Below are 26137 nucleotides of genomic sequence, written 5' to 3'. Positions count from 1 at the left end.
CTCAATGATTTTTATATCGATTACAGGTTAGAATGATAATATTTTGGATATAGTGGGTTAAATATTTTAGTAAAATCCATTTCATCTGTATACTATATTTCATCTATTTCCTGTACAGAATTTCACAAATGAACAAATTTATTTTTCTTTCAGTTTTACTAAGAGGTAATTGACATGCTATTTGTTCTCCTTTAAATGTGGTTATTATAAAGCATAGAATTCCTTGGAATTACATGGCTCATGTTTGTGGCTCTTGTTATTTATCTACTGGACGTCATTATTCTACACCCTCGTTGGTTTTTTTCTCATGTGCCTTGCCCTGTTACCGGCCTTTTTCTTGAGCTGTGCGATTTTCTCATGTGACTGAAGAGCATCCTAGTAGGCCGAAGGCATAACACAGTGACAGGATACACAGGGACAGCCCCCTCCCATATGATATTGTTATGGATGATCACAGAATCACAAATTGTCTACTCAAGCACAAGGGCTGTAAAAGGCACTTTGATGCTGAGCCCAGGTAACCACAGCAGACACATGCAATTATCACCACAGGAGACTAAAGCCCACAGTTCCTGGGGGTCAGTTCAAGGCTAATTGTTAGCTTCTTACAGCTGCTGATACCTCTGAGGCCACTGAAATAATTTCAAGGGGCACCTCACCAGTCCATTGTTATTCAAGATTATTCAAAAGTTAATGGAAGACAACATAGTCTAGGTATCCCAGCTTGTATTATCTAGGGATGAATAGAATTCTTGGTGAAGACATTGTAAAAAAGGCTTTTTAATACTATTGTTGTCCAGGCTTTGTGTTCATCAGAGTTAACAGGAGAAATAATGACAATTTACCAACACAGTTCAGTTATAATATAGACCAGTCCTATCAAACAGAACTTTCTCTGATGATGGAAATTTTCAATATGGTAAGTGCTAGCACTGGCCATAAAGTTACAATAAATTTATATTTACAGAAAAATACACAAATGGGTACAGTGGCTAGATTTTATACAGTGCCATTCTATTCCATGCTGTCCTAAAAAAATGTTTTCTTTCTAAAAGTAGGGAAATTAAGAATCATTGGAATAAAAACAAATCTGTACCATTTCCATGCTAGAGGACAGTCTTTATATTTCATTAAATTTAAAATTAACATTATTAGATTTATTTTCCTATGGTCTAAGATCTCATGCCTACTATTTTTTTATGTGACAATTAGGCTAAATTTCACTACATGATACCCTGAGCGAAACTGACTCTATTTACATCTTGGGAAACAGAGCAGACTTTTATCTTTATCAGAATACCAGTGGCAAAAGTTAGGACTGTCAACATTTACTGTCTGCTACTTGAGATAACAGCGAACAGTGATCTGAGTCGACAGCCAATGATTCCCTGGGAGGTGAGAAGCAGGGACTGAAGGTGAATCCCAGAGCCCAAGGCCTTAGTAAAATGCTGCTTCCTGAATTTGCCATATCCTCCTACTTCATTTACTCCTCATTCCGCTTAACCCAATCTTTTTTTTTTTAATTTTTTTTTCTTAATGTTTTTATTTTATTTTTGAGACAGAGAGAGACAGAGCATGAGCAGGGAAGGGGCAGAGCGAGAGGGAGACACAGAATCGGAAGCAGGCTCCAGGCTCTGAGCCATCAGCACAGAGCCCGATGCGGGGCTCGAACTCACAGACTGTGAGATCATGACCTGAGCCAAAGTCGGACGCTCAACCGACTGAGCCACCCAGGCGCCGCCCACTTAACCCAATCTTAAAAATGGTCACAAAAACATCTGATGGGGGCACTGAGCCTATGACGATAAGGACGGTGATGACGATAATCGTAGTACTAGGAGTAGGAGTACTTGCCAACACAGTCCTCACTGTACGGCGGCCACTAGCTACAGGCTTTGCAGGTTATCTTTTCTAGCCCTCAACGATCTTGGGTCATTCTTGGTCACACAAGTACACAACGGGGCCTTCTGCCGTCGTATTAAGCTGCCAGTGGCTCAGAGCAGCAGAAATTACAATATTCTCCCCAGTGAAAACAGGAGGGGCAGAGCAATATGCCAAAAGCAAAACCAAATCATGATTGTCGCCTGTTTCTCTTAGTAACTGAAAAACACAACACTTTAGGTGATGTGAGTAATTAATCAAGGGAACACCTCACATCACCAAGCCACTACTTTTGGGGTTTGTCAATACTAAAAGAAATGAACTATCTTAAAAACATTAGTATATTAAATCTTATACCTTTAAATTTTATCTGTAAACAGAAACAGAAATCAAGGAAAACCCTCACACTCACACAAAACTTTACTAACTAGATAAATTATGAGTATGTATTTTTTTCCAATTTAATCTTCAGACCACAAAATGTACATGTTGAGAACAACCCATTTGAGTAGGATGTGGGTCTACTGGTGGGAGGCCATACCCAGCAACCAGAAATTTATGATTCCAGCCAGTTTATTCTAATGAGAACAGTCAAGGCTGGAGGAAATAAAACAAACTGAAAATAAAAATATACCTAAGAAGCAGTTTCAAGGCAATGTATTTAGCTAGATCAGCATTACTAATGAATTCGTTTTCTTGTGTGCAATATACGATCAAAGAGAGGAAGCCTGTGGAGGAAAAGTTAAGACACCTGAAATTTTGAGGCAAGCCAACATTAGAAACTCTGTGTTAATTCATGGAGAACAGTGGGAAATATATAAAAAAATACTTCATTAAACTCATTTCTCCACCAACACATACATTAGCCTCCTCCTATTATCTCAGTGTCACTATTATCTCAGGGTCACTTTGTCCCTTAGGGGATATCTAGAAGGTCACTCAACACCTACTGTGCACACTTCACGTGCAACATCACAGAGTGGCCCATCCCCCCGGTCAGTAGTGCCTCGGTGGACAATCCCTGCACCACAGGGATGTGCCAGGTAGCTGGTGTCTCAGGAGAAGAACGGGATGCGGGAGGTGGCAGGAGAGACCATCTGCCGCCTCCCTTGATGCCGCACTGACAGCAGAGCACACGCTGGCAAGCTGCTCGGCTGGAATTAACTCTGCAGTTTGTCTCTCGGGAAAGAATATTCCAGAGCGCGAAGCCACTGACCTGCTGGCAAACGTGAATACGCAACTTGCAGAACGTTAGGATTCACGGGGAGAACTCACCGTCTGTGGATCCACGTTAGTAAGAAGACCACTGCTAACCACAACAGCACAGAACAGGTTCCAGAGTACCGGAAACTGGGACATCTCCCTTGTCCTATTTCGGCACGACATCCTTTGAACATGTTAGAATCGGTCAAGGAAAGGACTTTCTGAACCTTATGACGGTTTTACAATATACGTGTATCAAATCATCACGCTGCACAACTTCGACTTACACAATGTTATGTGGCAACTTCATCTCAATGAACCTGGGGGAAAAGAATTTTCCACATTTATCTGAGAAGACAAGTAGAGAAACAAGTAGCTGTTCTCACGGTTCTTAGGGCACAGAATCCCACTCTGGAATGCCACTGACAGCACGTGGATAAGCAGGACACACGTGATTGCTACGAAACCAGCCTTTCGCTCTCTCGAAGGCAACGGGGTACTCACAGGCTCGGTTCCGGGTTTTGTACGTGCAGGTGTAGAGGCTGCAGGGCCTCGCCGGCACGGAGCTGGGGATCTGGAATCTTCTCCACGGTGACCTGCATGGAGAGGCTTGCAGAATGGCCCTGAGGATACTCATCACCACCATGTTTAGCTTGAAATGTTGATCAGGCCCGAAATAACATGCAGGAACCTAATAACCTAGAGGGAGGAGGACAGAGAAGGCGAAGCTGTAAACAACCGAGGGTGACCATCGAGCAGAAGCTCTGAGTAGGGCAACAACATTAGGACTCTGAGCACACATGGTGGGGCGGGGGTGCGGAGGGGTGGAGGGGGAATGAGTCAGGAGTTAATCCACTCCTCTTCCTGAAACTCACCTGCCACTCAGGGCTAGAGGAAAAAAGGCTACACCCAAAGGAAAGGAGAGGGAAACAATCACACCTGAGCTGTGTCCACTGAAAGCAGGAGGCAGAGTTCCTTCCTGTTACTTCCCTGAAAGGAACAAATGAGGACTCCAGGCAGAACCCTTTATAACCATCAACAAGCCATGTGCCAGGACAAGTATTGTAAAGTGAAGTGTGAAAAATAGCTAGTCTTGCAACCTGGTGCCACGCATTGTGTTACATGCATCACTTTGCCAATGAACACACTGAAGTCAGGAAGCGAAAATGCATAGCGTCTCAGCTTGGACTGCTATACCAAAATACCAGAGACTGAGTTGTTTACACAGACACTTATTTCCCACAGTTCTAGGCGCTGGAAATCCAAGATCATGGTTCTGGCCCATCAGTTCCTGGTGAGAACCTGCTTCTAGCTTGTAGACAGCTATCTTCTATGTCCTTACAGCAGAACAGAGAACAAGCTCTGAACTCTCTTTTCTGATAAGAACTCTAATCCTATCATGGAGGACCAACCCACATAGCCTAATCCAACCCTAATCACTTCACAAAGGATCCATCTCCTAATACCACTCCATTGGGTGTTAGGGCTTCAACATATGGAATGGAGGGGGGGGGGCAGAAACATTCAGTCTGTAACATGGAACCATCATGTTAAAGGGGAGCGATAGTAAGTTTATGAATTCCATATAGGTGCCTCATCTCCAGGTCTAACTCCCTATATGGGGTCTTAGGACCAGTGCATTAGTTTGTAACAAAGAACCACAGCCTGGGCGGCTTAAACAACAGAAATCATTTTCTCACAGTTCTAGAGGCTACAAATCTGAGATCAAGTGTTGGTAGGGTTGGTTCCCTGTGGACTGCTGTGAGGGAGAATTTCTTCCAGGCCTCTCTACTTGGGATGATTAACTCTATGTGTCAATCTGGCCAACAGACGCCCAGGTGACGCAGCTGAAGGTGAAGCTGGATGGGACTGGAGATTAACTTGAAGAATATGAATTTCCAGGAGGCTGGAAGACCCTCAGGTATTATTCCACGTATACAGGATGGTTTCTGAGGACTCCATGCGCACAGCGCAGGATGGATGGGAGTGGGCAGAACGGACGCGGGAAGGTCCGTGACAAGGAGATTCCTCCAACCATCCTTCATTCAATCCATCACTCTTTCATCCTTTCGTTCATCAGGACGTCAATCAAGCAGCTACCAAATGCCAGACCCTGGTCTCGGATCACCGAGGAAATAAAACAAAGTCCCTATCCTGGTGGAAATTACATTCTAGTCGGGGAGACAGATGATAAACAGCAACGTAACACATAAGTCAGTTGCACGGACAATTAAAATAAATTCAGTGAAAAGTAGAGCAGGATGAGCTGACTCTGGAGTGCCACTGGGAAAGGAGTGTTGTTTTTGAAATAAATCGCTTGAAGGAGGCCTTACTGAGAAGGTGAAGTCTGAGCAAAAAGTTGAAGGAAATGAAGGAATTAGTTCTGGGGCTATCGGGGGAAGGGTATTCCAGGAAGACGGAATTGCCTATGCAGAGATCCTGAGGCGGGAGCATGGCTGGCACATACAAGGGATAGTAAGGAGCCCAACACGGCAGGAGCAGAGTGGACTAGCAGGACGGTAGTAGGAGACAAGGTGGAGAGATCATGAATGCCAGATCAAGTAGATTTCTAGGCCACTGTCAAGGTTCTGTCTCTAATTCAGCATCTCTCACCCTTGACATTGTTGACATTTGACCAGATAACTCTGTTTGGGGGCTGTCCCATACATTGTACGATGGTTAGCAGCATCCCTGGCCCCTACCCATTAGATGCCGATGACACGCTCCCTCCATTACGACCACCAAAAATGTGTCCTGACACCGCTGATGTTCCTTGGAGAAGGGGAATCACCCCTGAGTGGAAACCCCCGCTCTAAGTGAAATGGGGGACACAATGGAGTTTTGGGAGCAGAGAAAGGACACAACCTGATCTGGATCTTTAAAAGATCATTCAGGGTGCCTACTGGAAATCAACTGGGATGGGAGGCAGGAAAGAAGCAGGGAGATCACTCAGAATAATCCAGGGGCTGGAACGAAGGATGTCGTAGTGGAGGTGGCGAGAAGCAGTTGGGTGTTGGCTGTATCCTGGAGAGACAGCCCGTAAGATGTGAAAGAAAGGACTCAAGGATGACTGAAAGATTCTCCGCCTAATCAGCTAGAAGGACGGAGTTGCCAGGAACCGAGATGAGCACCACAGTGTGCAGAACAGGTTTCGGGTGGGACAGGAGCAGCTCAGATTTGGGCACTTGAGTTTGAAATGAAATTCCAGGAATCCAAGTGACAGAATATGAAGCGCTGACGGGACAGTGACAGTAGCGATGAACCAAGGTACTCTGTATGCAAGAGACTGCCACTTGGGTAAAAAAAACCTAGGATCCGGCACTCAACTGGAAGAGAGAAGAGGGAAGAAGTTGAAGAAGGCCCCATGATTTTATGGAGGGATGACGTTGACGGTAGAAGGAGGATGAGTCCCTGGAGAGAGAAATAAGCCCGCTCAAGGAGCAGGTGGGAAGGGAAAGAGGTCACTCTTCCCGTGAATCTTACGGAGTTGAGGTCCAAGGGGACAGCGGGAGGAAAAGTCTAGGAGAGAGTCAGTGCAGCTCTGGTGCTCAGGAGAGGTCCTGAGGTCAGAGAGAGAAGAAAATTCCCTTCCCTCCCCCAGGAGTAACAGGTGTATAGAGGGAGACTGACAAAGTGCAGTGAGGAAGCCAAGAGACAGAAGGAAAAGTAAAGGCGATCAAGGAAGGAACAGAGCATGGAAGGTCAGGGGTGAGGAGGGTTCCAGGGAAATCCAAATAAACAGAAACTCAACTTGGCTAATGCTGGGCTACAATACCTGTAGCAATACGTGAGGTTATTTATGTCCAGGTATCTGCTTCAGGAGGAAAGATACTTATCAGAATGTTTATGAATTTGCACCTACGCTACAAATTGTAAACATCAGCATTGAAAATACACTACTAGTCATTATTAAATAGGCTCCAGGTGAATCCTGGAATATAGAAATGCGTAATATGTAAAGAAACTGCAACTGTTTTATAAAGTGAGTTAAAAATAGTTCGCTAGATACAGTTTTAGAACAAATATACTTCTCTTTCTCAAAAACACATTCAAAATAACGGGATTGCAAATAATATAATGCTCACCCAAACATTCAGTTATCATGAGTCAGCCATGGCTTCAAAGCTTTAAGAACAAAATTATACACCAAAATGTAAAAATAAAGACACTTTAGAGAATAGGTATGTACTATGTATGCTCATCACTAAGCCAATCACGGTTCTTAATTTAAAAATAATTATTTCTGGAGAGGTGGTTATTTAAACTTACCTACAGATCTCATAAAATCCCACCCCGTGATGCCACAGATAATAATTAATCCCCACACACAGCATGTAACAATTAACTACTAAGATGTATTACTGGACTTCATGGACAATGTGTCTGTCCTTATGTCTGTCCATAAATATGGGACCATTGGCCAGATGAGTCCCAAGGAAGGTAAGCTTTGTGTGCTAACATGTCCTTTGCTATCACTGATTATTCATGTATGTCTTTGGATTTTACTTACACGTTTCTGATCTGTTCTTTTGGAGACTTAAAAATGTTTTAAGAATTAGAAAAGATTCTGGGCGGCCTGGCTGGTTCAGTGAGCAGAGCATGCGACTCTTGATCTTAGGGTTGTGAATTCAAGTCCCGCATCAGGTGTAGAGATTACTCAAAAATAACACAATCTTTAAAAAAAATTAGAAAAGATTCTAAAAGCCTTTAAAATCATTTATAGGGGCGCCTGGGTGGCTCAGTCGGTTAAGCATCCGACTTCAACTCAGGTCACGATCTCGCGGTCCGTGAGTTCCAGCCCCGCGTCGGGCTCTGGGCTGATGGCTCAGAGCCTGGAGCCTGCTTCCAATTCTGTGTCTCCCTCTCTCTCTGCCCTTCCCCCGTTCATGCTCTGTGTCTCTCTGTCTCAAAAATAAATAAAACGTTAAAAAAAAAAATTAAAAAAAAATCATTTATAAATCACGTATTTATTAAATACCTCGTTAAGCCATTTGTATGTATGCAAAAGACAGCAAAATATAATTACCCACTAAAGGTCAGACTGATAAAAAACATTCCTTGATTCTCATCAAATTGATCCTTCGTTTCCTCACCTCCTAATTTATAAAGCAAACCAGACTGTTGCAATTCCCTGAAATGTGAATTAGAGGTTGTGTTTCCATGTCTTGCTTGACAAAGTGATTTCCTCCTCTTACCCACTTCTCTGAAAGCATAATTCCAGTCTGGGGCTGCTGAAGGTTTCAAAATACATTTCTTAATTTGGTTTGTACGATGCAACTAACTGCCCCAGTGTAGCCAACGAGATAAAATGTATTTCCCTTTTTCCATCAGATTTCCCAAACACTCATATTCTATCAAAATTCATCCAATTTTTATTGCGTTCCAACTATGAGTGGTGGCAATCTTTTGCTTGGCTGAACAGGGCAGGTGTGTACAGGCACAGGAATGCTGCCTGTGTTACTTTTCACCTGTAAGTGATTTGCAGTTCTGACATCGAGGTCACAACTTGTGAGTAAAGGAGAAGGCCCTAGAACCCTGAAAGGTTTTCGTTTCCAAAATATTCAAGAACTATGCAGCTCTTTACCAAGGCCCAGAAGGGAGGGTGGGTGTAATGAACTTTAAGTTCATTGTAGACTCCAAGGCAGGCTGAGAACAGTAACAGTTCTCAAGGACGTGCAGGGGCAGGTTACCGGTAGGGTTGGGTAGCTTCTCTCACCAGAGATCCCGGACTCTGCTCGTACTCCAGCAAGACTTTTAAACAGCAGAGTAGAGATGACGAGATTCACAGTAAAGGACGAAGGGGTAGCAGAATGTAAAGTGACTTTAGGTGGCTGAGAATGAATTAATTGTATCCAAATTAAAATGTACACATCTTCAATATCGCACATTTCCCAAGCTTGAGAAGAAATTACACTAACAACAAGTCTCCAGCAGCCTCAAACAGTAGCTTTCAACTCATACCACAAAGAATCAGAGACACCAACTAACGTTTGTATTTTTGGGGCAGGGCACAAAAGAAAAAGGGGACAACGGAGTAGAGAAGACTCAGATATGCCCACGTGACATAGTTATCCTGCTGATCCCCTGCCCTGGGGGTGGTTGTGAATCTGTCCATAGTGTCTGGCATGGTCGGGGAAAAGAGCAACGATACAGGTGTGAGAGAGTCCCAACTTACTGCGCCTCGATTTGTGGAACTGCAACCCCCCATTTCTGAAAGTCTCTGAGACAACAGTTCTACCGTTAAATGGACAGGACTCTAACGGGATGTAGATGGTGACCCTCACAGTGGAGGAACAGAGAGAAGGAAAACAGCGATTCCCGCCTCCTCCTCTCCATTCTACAGAAAAGCCCCGCCGGCCCTGCGGCCATCCTCGCGGAACCGACAGCTTGTCGCAGCTCCACGGCCCATCGCAGAGCGTGGTCCTGAGAGAAAGGGTCCCTGTCCTCTCTAGCATGTACTCCCTACCCACCATGCTCCATTCGCAGCCCGACCTTACCCGAATATTTCCCTGAGAGCGGACGCCCTCCACTCAGCGCCGGGGAGAGACTCATGCGCGCGGCCATCTTAGCCACGTCCCGTCGCGACTCGTCACGCCCCTCACGCCGTACACGTCATGGCGCGTAACACGTCACGTCCCCGTCGCCCCGCCTAAGTCTCCGACAAAGCCCTTTAAGTCCTGCCTTGGAGTCGCTCACTGCCTCAGGGCTTGAACCACCTCTCCCTCCACCCAGAGCCTTGGTCCGCACCTGTTCTCTGCCCTGGCTACACCTACGCTGCCATCGCTCTGGGTCTGCAGCCGCGGTCAGGCGCCTGCCCGCCAACGTGGCCCCGCCTCCGTCCTACGTCTGGGCCCACCCCTCCTTTGAGCGGGACCGTCTCTGTCACGCCCTCACAAACGTGTCGCGCCCCCACGTTCAAGGTACGCCCTTGCGCTCCGCCTATATCACGGCCCTTCTTCCTGTTACGTAATTTGCGTCCCTTACGCTACTCCGTGCCCCCCCCCTCCCCCCCGTCCACAGGTCTTTTCACATGCTTGTCCCCAGGGTCACGCTCATTTCTCTGAGCCCCAGGTCCTTATCTTATGCCTACGTCCCTGCTTTCCACTCTGGTAATTCCTCTGCTCTCTGCCTGAGCTCAGCCCTCCCGCAGTCTGGACCGACTTTGTAGTCCCCTTACGAGCGGCCACGCCAAGCCCTTCACGCGCTAAATCCTACTTTTTCAGGTTATGCCCCTGGGCAACGCCTAGGCCACGCCCTTCCCGGCTGGGCCGTCGCAGACACTCCTTCCCACGGTGTCCAGGCCCGCCTCTCACTCCGGGTCACATCCTTTCCCTGCTTTACACACCCTGACGCATGGCCAATCCCAGCTCTCCGCCCACGCCACATGGCACCACCCCACGATCCATATTGGCCAGGCTGATGCCGCGCACGCGCATATCCTGGCGTTCCGTCATGGCCACTCCCTGAGTTCTCAGGCCTCCTCTTTTGGGTCCGCTCTGACCAGTCCACGCCCTCCTGCTCTCCCTGTGGTGGCGGGACTGGATCTTGGGAAGGCGCTCAGAGCGGGAGGAGCCCCCTTGTTTCCGGAGAAAACCGCCCACGCCTCAGAGCTAGACGTCACTGGCAATTATAGAATGAAACGAGTCTTTGGATCACTGATTCTCATCTGAAAGTAGACTTTCTGCCAGCTCCAAACAGCACAGCTCCACGAGCAGACACTGGATAGGAAACATAACTGGGCACTGAGTGGATCTGTGTTCTTACCAGCCCTTCAGCCGACCTTAAATGCTAGGCAGATGGACGGAGTATTAAACACACTCCTCTACTTCTGACGTCTCCTTCAGATGACTTTTTCTAGGCCCCTAGTGCCCTTCTGCTGTCTAGGGCCTGTCCAGACAACACAACATTTAGGCCTCTGTTTGCAGACCCCCTGCTCTGAGATTAATCCTCTTCACTCCCTCCGTTTATAATTGTGGTTCCACAAGAAAAAAGTGAAGAGGTTATTACCTTTTTTTTTCTGTCCACAAATCTGAATGGGGCACTTACGTGAGAAAGGGACTTAACCATTAGGCATTCAGCTATTCATTTAAATTGTATTTTGGAGTAGTAAATTCCAGTGACAAGACAAACCTCAAGGAACTTACAGACTGAAGTTTTCCTACTTGGGTTTGGATGAGACAAGAATTGATGAGAGAGAGTTAAGGTGTGGCCAGGGGGTCAGAATAGGTGGAAAAGGACTTGGTAAGTGCTGGCCTCTTTTTTTTTTTTTAATTGATTGACGTATAACATTATATTAGTTTCAAGTATAAAACTTGATTCAATATTTGTGTATATTGTGAAATGATCACCACAATACCTCTAGTAAACATCCTTTGTCATACATAGTTACAATTTTTCTTATAAGAACTTTTTAAGATTTAGCAAATTTCAAATATACAGTTACCATTTTGTGCACTACATCCCATAACTTATTTTGTAACTGGAAGTTTGTACCTTTTGACCATCTTCACCCATTTTGCCCTCCCCCCTACTCCCTGTCTTGGGCATCCAACAATCTATTATCTGTATGAGTTTAGTTTTTCATTTATTTGTTTTTTAGATTTCACATGTAAGTGAGATCTTATGGTATTTGTCTTTGTCTGTCTGACTTACTTCGCTTAGCAAAATGCCCTCCAGATTCATCTGTTTGTTTGATTGGTTGGTTGTTTTTGAAAAGCAGGTTTTCTTGATTTTTAGTCCCAGTGGAAGCTCACTCACGGTGCTGTAACCCCCACCGGTGTCTGCTTCCAGAATGTTCTCACGCCCTGATGGAGCGCCTCATAATGATGATACTGGGAACTAAGTAGGAAACAAGTGCCAAAAGGAGTTTCATACAGATCCCCTCAATGTAAACTGTTGCCACAATCACAAAGTATTGAATCCATTCTATGAACCACCCAAACTTTTCTGTTCATTTGAGATCACAGGCCCCCAGTGGTATGGCTTTATTCAGGGCAGCGCGTAGATCATTATTGCCCATGATGGCAAGTAAGTTTCAACTTCTCAACTGACTGAATAACTGTTGGGAAGTGTTGTGGCTGAGTCCACACTCAGAAGGAAAAAGTTCTGAAGTAGATTAACAGTTTCTGTTGTGGGTGTAGGATGGATGAGTGGCTACAACAATCTATCTGGCATCTCTGATTTGTAGTGATGGAGGTGTTATTGCATGCACATCTTTTAGGCAGCCCTCATAAACATTACTTACTGTAGGCTACTGACAGCTTTCAGACAGAAGGGTCAAGATCATTGTTGCTGGTCAAAACTTAAGGGCAGAAACTTTGATATGTTGATTAATTCATATGCTTTATATATCAATTAAGATGAGGATAGTTTAAGATTCTCTATGAAAAAGAGAATATCTAACCTGAAAGGTACATGGCCCAGTGGCCGCTCCACCTTTTTATATAGGTTGGCAAGGGGAGTACCTAGAGGCAGAGCTGAATATGACTGGGTGACACTAACTGGCAGCCAAATAGAAGATTAAGGGTGGAAAATACTGTTCCATAGAGTATGGCTGCAATAATGTTGGAGAAAATTATAATTTGCCTAAACCATGAAAAAACTCTTTAAAAAAATTTTTTTTAATGTTTATTTTTTGAGAGAGAGACAGAGACAGAGTGTGAGTGGGGGAGGGGCAGAGAGAGAGCAGGAGACAGAATCCAAAGCAGGCTCCAGGCTCCGAGCTCCAAGCTGTCAGCACAGAGCCCAATGCAGGGCTCGAACTCACAAGCTGTGAGATCATGACCTGAGCCGAAGTCAGACGCCCCAACCATGAAAAACCTCTTTAACAGCCAAGCAACATTGGAAAGAGTTAGATCTAGGAAAGAGTTAGATCTAGTTAGATCTAGTCTAGATCTAGGAAGAAATATCAGTAAGGTCTTGCTTTTACTACCCGAGACTCTTTTTAATGCGTTGGTCTTCATGCACAAGAGGAGACACACAGGCACATGTGCATTCCATTTCAGAAACTGTCCTTTAAATTCTTAAGATTATAAAGTTGGCAGAATTACACTCCCTCAGCTTGTCTAAATTAATCTTTATTTCTAAACAATAGTGATTAACTTTTTGTGAACTAGAAAAATGTTATCTTGTGAATACAAAGATTAAGTTCATAAATGGTTATGGCTATTGATTAACCTACAAAATTTGATGAGCCTTCCAAATACCGTAGCTTCAAATTTCTTTTCATCTTAAAAGGGGCATAGGTATGGAAGTGGAGACAAAAATATTCCAAAGCCCAGTGTTCCTTGTTTATCTGATACTAGAAGTTATTTTTCTCTGACTAGGAATGAAAAAAAAAATGCAGTGTACCTCATGAATCTTCATGTTTGCATTGTTGAGCTTCTTCAAACGTCAGTTTATGATTCAAATAAGTAAATTCAGTTCTATTAAGTTATCAAATAGTCATGGGCCATGAGAAATGCAAAACTGAACCAAATATAGTCCTTGTTCTCCAGAACTTTAAAATTTGTAGGGCACAAAAGTAAATCATATTGTCAATACATACATGTACGAATGTGAACAAAATGCCACGGGAACCTAGGAGAAGAAGAGAATAAAAAATGGATTGGACAAGTGTAAAACAAATAAGAACGAATAAGAACCTGTAACAAAAACAAAACAAAGTTTTCTCCAAGGAAGTGCTCATCGAGATAGACCTGGAACAATGACTAAGATGTTTAAAGGTAAAAAATGAGGGGCGCCTGGGTGGCTCAGTCAGTTAGGCGTCCGACTTCAGCTCAGGTCATGATCTCACAGTTTGTGGGTTCGAGCCCTGCGTCGGGCTCTGTGCTGACAGCTCAGAGCCTGGAGCCTGGAGCCTGCTTCGGATTCTGTGTCTGCCTCTCTCTCTGCCCTCCCCTGCTCATGCTCTGTCTCTCTCTCAAAATAAATAAACATTAAAAAAAATTTAAAGGTAAAAAATGAAAGCTCAAAGTATTGAACTAAAGAAAACTGTGCAAAGAAGCACAAAGGACAGAGGTGGGATGAGACCCAGTGCTGGGATTGGCAGGTAGGATGGCTCAGTGGAGGATGGAGAGGGGACATCTGTGTAGATGCATCTGAAAAGCCAAGTCAGATTCAGATCTTAGAGGCCAAGAAGTTTCAATTCCCAGACTTAGGCCCTGGGGTGCTAGTGAAGATTTCAAGTGGGAGTGGCTTCAATTGAAATGACAAGGAGAAGAAAGACAATGGAAGGTAGAAACAGTATTCATTGACAATGAATTTTTTTAGTTTTTGTTTTTGGGTTTGGGTTTTGTTTTGTTTTGTTTTTATGTTCTCAAGTTAGTTAACATACAGTGTGGTCTTGGCTTCAGGAGTAGAACCCAGTGATTCATCTCTTATGCATGACACCCAGCATTCATCCTGAAAAGTACCTTCCTTATTGCCAATCACCCATTTAGTCCATCTCCCACCCACCTCCCCTCCAGCAACCCTGAGTTTGTTCTCTGTATTTAAGTCTCTTATTGGGGCACCTGGGTGGCTCAGTCGGTTGGGCGACCTACTTTGGCTCAGGTCATGATCTCATGGTTTGTGGGTTCGAGCCCCACATCTGGATCTGTGCTGACAGCTCAGAGCCTGGAACCTGCTTCGGATCCTGTGTCTCCCTCGCTCTCTACCCCTCCCCCACTTGTGCTCTGTTACTCTCTTTCTCAAAAATAAATAAACATAAACAGATTTTTAAAAAAGAGTCTCTTCTGGTTTGCCTCCCTCTCTGTTTTTTATATGTTTCTTTCCCTTCCCCTATGTTTATCTGTTAAGTTTCTCAGACTCCACATATGAGTAAAATCATGTCTTTCTCCGATTGACTTATTTTGCTTAGCATAATACCCTCCAGTTCCATCCACGTTGTTGCAAATGGCAAGATTTCAATGACAATGAGTTTTAAATGTGCCTACACTTATTAACCTTGGGCTGTTGTACTGACAGCCAAAATGAGCCCAGTGCTCCAGCAGCCAGGCAGTTATTCTTTCTCATTAGCCATCTTAATAACAAGATAAATGAGTTTATTTTAATAGTAACTTCAGAATATGGAATGACGTTAATATCTTAAAAGTATGAAGTATGCTTGATTTTATACACACACACACACACACACACACAGAGCGTACAGGTGCATACTTGATTCCTTTATATCTCTTGTTCTTCCTTTTGTGAGTAACTTCCATTAACCCAAATACAAGGAAAAGAAAGTTACCAAGTGAAGGCCTAAGTGATATTTCTAAAGTTTGTAGGATGTTTAATAGCATCTCTGGCCTCTACTCACTAGGTGTCAGTAGCATTCCTCCCCAATTTGTGACAACCAAAAATGTCTCCAGACATTGCCAAAATGTCTTCTGGAGGAAAAAAAAAAAAAAATCCACCACCACTCCCTGCTGAGAAGCCCAGAGTTAAAATATAATATTTTTCACTATAGACAAAAATACTTTATTTCCCCATGCATCTTAATACTGACAATTTAAAACGAATAAATTCATTTTCTTACCTCCTAATTATACTGAAAATATAGGACTAATTACTACAAACATCTTGATATTGTTTATCATATGGTATATCAATTTTATTTCAATTTAAATGGTAAAAGATCACGTTTATTCAGAATTCTACAGGGCCACCTGGGTGGCTCAGTCAGTTAAGTGACCAACACCGGCTCAGGTCATGATCTCATGGTTCGTGGGTTCGAGCCCCGTGTCGTGTTCTGTGCTGACAGCTCAGAGCCTGGAGCCTGTTTCGGATTCTGTTTCTCCCTCTCTCTCTGCCCCTCCCATGCTTGCCCTCTGTCTCTCTCTGTCTCAAAAATAAATAAACATTAAAAAAATTTTTTTAAACTTCTACAATTTCTATTGTGGAAAATTGGAGCCACTAATTTAAAATGTTCAAGCTTTTGTCTTATAAAAAATTTCTGTGTTCAGCTGTTAAAGGTTTTTTTATATTTTTAATATGTCACAGCTAAATACATTTCCCAAAATCCAATAAAAACATGCAGAGTAACATCACATTTGAAATAATTTCACAGTTTACTAGTTTTAGGTGTTACAGGTTTACAAAATGCATGTTTGTGACCATGAAATGGAATAATCAGGGTCAACATTTCAAAGGGACATTGGTTCTACCTACATGTTGTTTAATTGCAGATAAATGGACGTATATATGCCCATGTGTTTACAACCCTGATGAACTTTAAAAGGTAACTTGTGTGAATCAAAAGAATGACACACGTGTTTCCTTTTTGTGTGATGTCATATTTAATTTACCCTCCAGAACAGTAGATCAATATTTATGTGCTGAGAAACTGCTTTCCAATAGTGTTGTGGAGTATGAAAAAACATGGAGAAATCAATTTCTTTATCCTGTCTCAGGAGACTTGGTGCCTTCTGTATTGCTCATGGCAACAGTAATCTCAACATTTTATCTTCATTCTCTAAACTCTGAACATTAGAAGTAAATAGTAACGTATTCAGAACGATTGAAACTGCTTTATTTGTCATCGTTACCACTGTTACTGATAAATTATTAAGCTCCTATATGTGAAATTGCAGAAATGTGCGTTGTATGAAGCAAGTTTGGTATGAATTCTCTGGAGCTTTAATACTTAAAATTCTGTGTGAAAATAAAGAGCAAGTTTGTGCAAGATTTTTACAAGTGGAAGAAAAAAACCCAGTATGTTAAGAGGCAAGAACAATAGTATCTAGTTCTACATTCCACCTATTTTATTAAGCTATCAAGCTCTTTAGTAAGTCATTTTTAGCATGTTCTAAGTGACCTTGTAAGAGTTTTCGTATTTTAAGTTGAATTATTGACAATGTCTTATTTTATCATTATACTTTTTCTGTTCACCTGACAGGACTATAAAAAAGTTGATATTTTTCATCATTTTATTTTTGGCTGCTGTTAATTTTGCTACAAATACTTTTCTAAGCAAACATTGGGATATAGAAAAATTGGAACTATAATTATAGACTTTTCAGAAAATAAGTATGAGATCACTGTACATCTATATATTTCTTGTCATCTGTCCAGAACAGTACTCCAGGGAAAATTCATGGCCACAAATATTTTCATTATTAAATGAGAAAGATTAAAAATACCTCAGCCTATTTATCAACTCAAGACTTATAAGAAGAACAAGCAGTATAATGAAGAAAAGCAGTATAATGACAAGACGAGTAAGGACGTAATAAAAATACATAAGATGGATGACTCAGAAAGCAGGAAGAAAAGACCTGAAAATTAAATCCAAGATCTTGTTCTTTGATTAAACAACAACAAAAGTAGACACACCTCTGGCGAGAAGAATGGAAAATGAGAAAACATTAATATGCATGCTGGAAAATACAAGGGAAATAGGGCAATGAATGTAGATACCTTATGGGAAATACTGTATAAAGTCCGTGAGAATACTGGAAAATCTTGATGAAATAAAGGTTTTCTTGGAATTTGTAAACAGCCAGAATGAACTAGAATTATGAAACCTGCAGTGTGTGACAATATAAGAAATGAAAATCTTGAAAGAACTCTTCCCCCAAAATATGTATGGCCCAACTTCTCCGACTCTGCATTTCTTCTGCATTTTTTCCCCTGGGTTTTAAAGTATTTGTAAACCTAGACGATGTTAGAAATCTTTTTATACCATTTTCAAGATGGTAATGTAAGGGCCAGAAAAAAATAAACTTGAAAGCACTTGAAAAGAAACCTGAATGATATTCTTCTATGAAAGTAGGTTTAAAAACCTAAGGAAAAACACAGCAATTAAGTCCAGGAGCATGTTAAAAAATCATCAAACTAAGCTCATCTAAGGGTTGGATCAATGTAAAGAAATTAATTTTTTTAAGTTTATTTATTTTGAGGTGGGGGGGAGGGGTGGAGAGAGAGGATCCCAAGCAGGCTCCAAGCTGTCAGCACAGAGCCTGATGCAGGGCTCGATCCCATGAACTGTGAGATCACTTCCTGAGCCAAAATCAAGGGCTGGACACTTAACCAACTGAGCCACCGAAGCACCTCTAAAAAATTTATTAATAAAATGCATCAAATGGTAAAACCTCTAGGATCATAGTAATAGATGTTAAAAGAGCAGTTGATAAAATTCAACATCAGTTATTGATCAAAATAAATTTTAGTAAACTAGAGATAAAAGGAGTCTTTTTACCTCACAACACATTGAATTTGAAGTGACCCACCAGATCCTGTGAAAAAGCAACACTCCATTAGAGTAAGGAAGAAAACAAGGGTCCATGTTATTCCACCATTACTGTTCTGATGTGCTGCTACAATGAGACAAAACAACAGCGTCACACAGGAACACACAAGAAGATCCAAGGCTAAGGCAGGTATGTTTCAGCTCTTAAAATATATTAACATTGGTCATTCACACCAGTGGTATTATGGATAATTTTGTATTTTTCTCTTTCAGTTTCTCTGTATTTTCTATATGGAATTTCTATTGCTCCTTTTTCCCCTGTTATTTTTTAAATGAGACAACAAACATCTATAAAGTATAGAATAGTGAAAGTAAACTATAGCATAGGGAACATAGTCAATATAATTGTAATAACTATGTGGGGACAGATGACGACCATACTTATGGTGAGCATTTTGTGATGGATATAAATGTTGAATCACTCTTTGATACACCTGAAATTGATATAATATTATATGTCAACTATTTTAGTAAGGGCAGTTTTTTACAAGTCTATTAAGCACTAATAGAGTGGCACAAAGAAATTGTTTAATAAATGGCTAACTTTATTTTCAAAAAAGAGAGAAATCATAATTCAAAAAGGAAGAGTTTTTTTTTTTTTTGCTTTTCAAAGAATGGCTTAACTACAGATCAGTATTTTACTGTCTTCAATCCTAATCACGTAAGTGACTATGTCAGAGCAAAAGAGACGTGTTTGATTCTTTTATGAAGTTAAAGACTAAAGCAAAGCTGAATCATATCTGTCTCTAAAATGGTTTTGTTCCCTGATGCAAATAATTAGCTTTGTTAAAATCTCCACATACTGGCTTTTCTATTCTCCTGATGATTTTATCCAGTCTAACATTTCCCAAGATAACTTCATCTAGTCTGACTTTGTTTTCAGGGGTAAGTTATGTGAGCTCTTCCTTCTAGGAAATTTCCATTTCACTTAATAGTGAAATTGCTAGAATGGGTCTAATTTTGGCTGTCTCTCCCTCTAATACAACTTTTCCTGGCCCTGTGCCCTTGCAACCAAGGTAAGGAGAGGCTCCTCCAGGTGGCGTCACCAAACAGAAATGGGTCATCTATGATACAATATCACCCTATCCAGGAGGGGGAAGTGGTAGGACTCTCAAAGTGTTGCAGAAGTGTGGCTGTTGATCTTTTTCTCATTGTTGCTTTGAAAGTCCCCATCTTCATCAGGGTCACCCGATGTAATTTTTCCACTCATGATTTTCAAGCAACGAGGTGGAACTTGGGGGCTGAATTCATGAAGAGGCAGCACGGTAGAGAGGAAAGCCCAGACATCAACCTGCTAGGGCACTTCTGTTGGCATCTGTAGAATGCCCACTAGGGGAGACTCTCTTCCACTCATTGTGGCAATCCTCAGAGCATCTCTGCGGCTTTGCTGCAATTTCAGTTTTGACCGATGATGACCAATGCAGACACAGTGCAGTTCAGTGTGGTGGAGATAGGGTTCCAGTGACACCCTTTCGTCTTCCCCCATTGCCACCAGTGCCTTACACACCAGCTCCTCAGTTCCCTCACATGTAAGATGATTCGAACAACAGCAACTGTGAGGTGCTACTTTGAGGGTGACAGAAAGAATCCAGCACACCCAGTTCATGGCAGGGGGCTCTTAATGACAGTTCTACAGATGCACTGACCAATGTAGTTGCTACTCACACGTTCTACATAAATTAAGAGAAAATTTGGTTTCTCAGCAGCAGTAGTTCCATTTCAAGTGGTCAACAGCCAGCTATGTCCGGTGGCTACCATATTGGATAGTACAGATACAGAACATTCCCATCATCACACAATGTTCCATTGGACAGCAGTGCTCTCTATCATTAACTTGGAATTTACACAACCAGCAGAACTCAGGGCTGACCAAAATGATTCCCTTTGAAGTGGAAGTTCTCTCGGGATGTTTATCTGTGGAGGTGAGAGTCAGGTGAGACCATTCTTGGAAGGGCGTCCTTTGTTCACCAGAGATAGAAAGGAGTGCTGTTTGTTTTCTAAATTAGGATAGCCTATCTATGAGCCAGCTACTTCAGCCCTGACAAGATAGAAAGTTGAGGCCAAGGAAAATGTCCACAGTGCACTTAGCCAGACAACGACAGAAAGGGCAGGGGAGGATTCTGACTTTGAGTCAGCAGAGGAAACCCAGAGTTCAGAAAAGACAGCTAATCTGTTTTCCAAACAGATTTTCGTAAATAACTGACAGGAGATGGGCTGCTTCTATCTAAGTATTAACCCAAATAATGCGGTTTAATCATTAAATCTTGTAGGTGGTGGCTTGATTGTTTCTCTAATATTCTAATCCGGGTCACAGAATGGCTAAGGCAGCTTTAAGTGGAGGGTGGATATTTATCCCTGCGTTTGCCTTGTGTTTTCCACTCTGAAAGAATGTTGTGCCTGCTCTTTTTTCTGGTGACTGCTATTCATGCTGAACTCTGTCAACCAGGTATGTAGCCTTGAAACTTAAAAATAGATTAACAGTTTTCTAAATGATTGACAACAAAGACCTCTTTATTTTTCTAAATCTGCAGACGTGTTGTGGCCTGAAAGTTGAGACTATGACTGTTTTATGAGTTTGAAAGAAAATTTTAAACCCTGTAAGGTGATTGTAGTTAAACTCTCAGGAGTATTTGGGGCGATTTCGCTTAAGTTCAGCATTGTGTTGATTTGAGTTGGTTAAACGTTTGGTCTTCTGTTTTGGCAGATTTTTATCATCAAATGCTGCTCTTTTTTTTTCTTTTTGGCAGATGGAGAAAATGCTTTTAAAGTAAGACTTAGTATCAGAACAGCTCTGGGAGATAACGCAGTAAGTGGAGAAACTGTGTGTTCATTTTTCATTTTGTTTGCTAATAACACTACTTTCACTTGTAATGAGCCTCTCTGTATAGTTATGTTAAACTTGTTATATAGATTAATTTGAAAGACCTCAAATCTGATACTGTGTTAAAGTAAAAAAAATAGTAAAATAGAAATTATTAAAAAATGATTTTGCCTAAGGTATTGAATCTTCAGTGCTAGAAATCTGCTAGAAAATCTGTGAGGTTTTGTACTACACAAAACAACTGTGCAAACTTGAACATTTTAATCAAGCTGTGGAGCAAAGGGGTCCCAGTCAGGCCCTCAGGTCTGGTTTGGGCTCTGCTCCTCACCATTATGGTCATCTGAATTTTCTGAGCCTCAGTTTTCTAGTCATTGAAAAGATGGCATGGTTCCACCCATATAAGATGTTTCATAGCCCCCAAATTTTCTAATTCTAATGTGCAGTTTCTTCAGTTCCTCTCAAATATCAAAGTAACACCATGAAATATGTGCTTATGAAATTGAAGTTAAAAAATACTCATTAGGCTCAGGTAGCTGTAAGTGCAATAAAGCCTGTCGAATTAATAAGATGATTCGTGTAATTCTAGTTTTAGTATCCCCATGTGGTCTTTGAAAATTTTCCCCAATAGAAGGTGATATTAAGATGTGTCAGGGTAGAAGCAATCAAAGAATGCTACAGGTACTTAGAGGTACGTGTTCTGTTTGCGGACCAGTTCACCAATATATTATTTTATTCACCCAGTGAGAAATGGTCATTGTAACAGGCAGCATTTATTGAGGATTTAGTTTAGTTTCCAGTGGGGGCCCTTCTGAGCACTTGACTCACATCAGTTCACGTAGTGCTCACAACAGCCCTCTGAGAAAGGTAGTACGGGCATTCCCGTTGTCACTGGGTAAATGAGAAAGCCGAGGTATAAAAAATGAAGCGACGTGCCCAAGATCTCAAGTCAGCAAGTGACAGAGGTGAGATTTGAACCCAGGCAGTCTGACTGTAAAATTGACTCTCTCTACCGCAGAGAGTAGATTGTCGGTTGCTTATCCCAGGGTCCTCTGAGGCAGGCCCCATGCTGAATGCTGGGGACACAATGGCAGATAAATCAGACCTGTCTCTGCCCTCGTGGCACTTACGCTGTTGGGAGGATTGGTTGTCCATCAAACATTCAGTAAATGAAATGGAAATGTGTAGGCTTGACAAGTATTGCAGGGAGGAGAAGCACATGGGGGCTTTGGCCTTGTCAGGGGCGTTAGTGCTCGGCACTTGCTGTGAGGTCTAAAGCATGAGTGCAGGTGAGCCAGAGAATAAAAGGAAAAAGGGCAGAAGGAACAGCACACACAAAGGCTTGTTACAGGAAGGAACTTGGTGAGAGTGGGGGATGGAAGGAAGCCTGGGGCATCGGCAGCTGTAGCATTGGAGTAGAGCATGGCATGTGATGGGCTTGGGCAAGAAGGAGAGATCAGGCTGAAGAATGTGTGGACTGCGTTAGGAAACTTCGCTATTATCTTTAAAGCAAGTGAGGGTTTTATGGAAGAGATGTTTTGGTAGAATTAGTGTTTGGAAGACAGTGGCCACAGTGTGGAAGGCAGAGTGGAGGGGATGAGAGTAGAAAAGAGGAATGGAGAAGGAGTCAAGGATGAAGCTTTAGTTTCTAATTATGCAACTGAGCAGATGATGACCCACCTATGAGTCAGGAAACCAGGTGCAGACAAGAAAATCATAGCTTTAATTTTGAACTTGTTGAGTTTGAGGTATTATTGATGAATAGGCAAGGACAGAGTGGGCTTGAGATCTACATTCCTGGGCCATTTGCATTTCGGTGAGAGTGGAAGCCTGGACTAGATGACAGTAGTCATCTGAGGGAGAAAGTACAGAATGACAAGAGGAGAAGGTCCAGCATAGAGCTTTGAGGTTCTCTAAAACTTGGAGCCTTTGTAGAAAACGGTAAACCCGCCAAAGGGGCAGAGGGGCAGGAGGAAAAGCAGAATGAGCATTGCAAAAGGGAAGAGAGTGCTTCAAGTTGAAGGAAGTGTTCAGGAGTGTCAGATGCTGTTGACAGGCTGAGCAAGCTGAGGCTGAAGGCCTCTCATCATGCTGCGTCATGTGGAGGCCACTGGTAACTTTAGACAGCCTTTTTGTGGAGTGGTGCAACTGGAAAGCAGCTGATGGAGGGAGTTGAGAATAAGTGGACGGTGAGCACGTAAAGACGTGAGTATGACGACTCCTTTGAGAGTGTTGGCTGTGAAGGGCAGGAGAGAGACACCAGTAGGTGGAGGGAGAACGATTGAGTAAAGTAATTTGGTTCTGGTGTTGTTGTAATGGGGAGGCTTGAGCATTGTTAAAAGTCAGAGTCCAGTGGACAGAGGAGAGGGGAAACGGTTATCTTTCAGATCCTGAGAAGGGCAGAGGGAAGTGTTCCTAGTAGAAGTGGATGCAGTGGCCACTGATGGGAGGAGAAACACCACATCCGGCCTTTCGGGGGAGGAGGTGGATAGCATGTATGTCTATAGCGGGAGTTTTTTATTTGGTGTCAGAAAAACGGGGGAGTTTAAATTGATGACTTGAGTATATATCTGTAAATTAGGAGATAAGAACATCTGTGTGAGTGTGAGGTGTGAGGGAAAGCACTGAGTTTGGTGCAAGGGGAGCCGAAAGAGGTCCAAGATAGTCACTGTGAACCACGAGAGAGAGAGAAACTGGGAAAAGTTTTCAATTAGCAATAATCGCGCCTCGGATAAACCTCATTGGCTACGATACTGCCACTGTGCAAAGCTAGAGAGAAAACTGATGGAGAAACCTAAGGGATTCCCAGGCAATTTGGGAGTAGGACATCATGAACTTAGAGTTAAACCAACAAACCCTGTTTTGTGACTTTCTCCATTCGTACTTGATTACTCACCGCAAATATGTGGTTAGCCACATCAGTTCACTAGGGCTGCTCTAACAAAGTGCCATGAACTGGGTGGCTTAAACAACAGAAAATTATTTTCTCTTCGTACTGGAGGCTAGAAGTCCAAGATCAGGGTCTCAGCAGGGTTGGTTCCTTCTGAGGGCTATGAGAGAAGGATCTGTTCTAGGCCTCTGCCTTTGGCGTATAGATTGCTGTCTTCCCTCTGTATGTGGCTGTGTCCAAATTTCCTGTTCTTGCCAGGACACCAGTCATACTAGATTAGGGTCTACCCTAATGGCCTCATTTAAACTTAGTCATCTCTAAAGACACTGTCTCCAACTATGGTTACATTCTGAGGTACTGGGGGTTAGGACTTCAACATATACATTTTGCGGGGGCACAGTTCAATCCATTATATGCGCACACACTCAAGTTTCCAGCTAAGAAAATGGAAAGAAAAATTGTACCAATGTTAGTAAAGGAAAGGAAGCTAAGAGAAGTAGTCAGTTTATGAGGGAAGAGAGAAAGGGAAGAATGATGTATATGTCCTGTAAATGTCCAGGATGGGATGTCCAAATGGACTATTTGTTGACGGGTTACTAATACTGCAGATTGTGAAGAAGATGATGCAATGGAAAATACACCACACTTGGAATGATAGAATGTCCAAGAAAGCCTATCCTGAACATTATTGTGATATGATTTATCTTGGTCTCCAGTCTTTAGTTTATGAGTAAGATGGGGGTGGGGGAGAGAGAGAGAGGCAGGCACTGATTAATACCACGGTGGCCACAATTAAATTGCAATGGACCATTTTTCATCCTATGCCTTTTTACATTTTCTGTTTTACTTCTCTCTTAGTATGCCTGGGATACAAATGAGGAATATCTCTTCAAAGCAATGGTGGCTTTCTCCATGAGGAAAGTTCCCAACAGAGAAACGACAGAGTAAGTACACAGTAAAAAATCTTAATTGGTTATTTGCAGTAGTATTTGAGGCATGCATTAATTCCAAATTCTATCTTGAAAGTAATTATTTAACTTCATTTTTGAAAAGGATCTCTATTTTAACATTAAAAAAACTTTTGTAATCTAGCTCACCTTACAGTTTATATCATGTTCCAACGATGCTCTTTGTTCAATAGGTGCTATGATGATAAAAACTTCTAGAGGTAGTCATATGTCATAAGCTTTTTATACATTCCTATTGTATACATATAATTTCTCTTGTAGATGGATAGATAGATAGATAGCTAGAAAGGAAGGAAGGAAGAAAGAAAAAAAAAACTCTAATCTCATCGTATTAGTTTGCTAGGGCTGCCATAACAAAATACCACACCCAGTGGTGGCTTAAATGCCAGACAGTTCTGGAGGCTGCAAGGCCAAGATCAAGGTGCTGGCAAGATAGATCTCATTCCAAGTCCTCTTCTCTTGCCTAACAGATGCCACTAGAACTTTGTTCTCATGTGACCTCTGTTGAGGGGGCATTGGAAGGGGGCGGAGAGTGAGTTCTCAGGTGTCGCTTCTAATGAGGACACTACTCCTATCAAGGTTGCACCCTTATGACCATATTTAACTGTAATTATCTCCTCACTGGCCCCATCTCCAAATACAGTCACATGGGGGGGGTGGGTTCAGGCTTCAACATAGGAATTTTGGGGAAGGGGAACAAATCAGACCATAGCACTCATTTTGGAAATAAATATGTATAGGTTCATTCCACTGTTGATATCTGTCATAGCACCTTGGTTATTTTCTTAGAAGCTTTAGTACAAGTGTTAACAGTTTTACATTTTTTCTATTCTTCTGTATTTGTGATGTTTCCTTTCATGTCTATTTGTGATGCTGGTAACACTCCTGGTTTCTGTCTACTCCCTCTCTCCTTCTTCCCCTCAAGAGGAGAAAAGGCTGACCCAATCGGTGAGCTGGAAGGAGAAGCTGTCTGTGGCTCCCTTCTCTTTAGGACCTGGCTTGCCCTTAGACAGCAGGTGGCTTTCTGTGCTACTCCCTACACTGAGTCCAGAATTAGGCCCTGCATGGGCAGGCACATATACCTGTATGTTCTGTACAGCCTTACAGGTGTATGTGCTGTTTACAGATGAGGACTGTTGCTG

At 42.4% G+C, this 26137-nt stretch overlaps 1 protein-coding gene and 1 pseudogene across 2 annotated transcripts in view; one reads left to right on the top strand and one right to left on the bottom strand.

Moving 5' to 3' along the window:
- Positions 1–18099: 18099 nt before the first annotated feature.
- Positions 18100–26137, top strand: part of CLTRN (collectrin, amino acid transport regulator) — a 34438-nt gene continuing 26400 nt past the window's right edge. The window contains exons 1-3 of one of the 2 annotated variants that reach the window (XM_030305054.1): positions 18100–18449; positions 21067–21125; positions 24886–24971. In XM_030305054.1, the coding sequence (XP_030160914.1) occupies positions 18392–18449; positions 21067–21125; positions 24886–24971 (203 nt within the window). In that variant the 5' untranslated portion in view covers positions 18100–18391. Of the gene's footprint in view, positions 18450–20614; positions 20766–21066; positions 21126–24885; positions 24972–26137 lie in introns of those variants that run through there. The other variant, XM_030305053.1, reaches the window with a different exon arrangement.
- Positions 23825–23908, bottom strand: LOC115508011 (annotated as a pseudogene).

This window comes from Lynx canadensis, chromosome X (assembly GCF_007474595.2).
Source record: "Lynx canadensis isolate LIC74 chromosome X, mLynCan4.pri.v2, whole genome shotgun sequence".
In the NCBI taxonomy this organism is placed as follows: domain Eukaryota; kingdom Metazoa; phylum Chordata; class Mammalia; order Carnivora; family Felidae; genus Lynx; species Lynx canadensis.
This window is presented reverse-complemented; position numbering and strand designations above follow the sequence as displayed.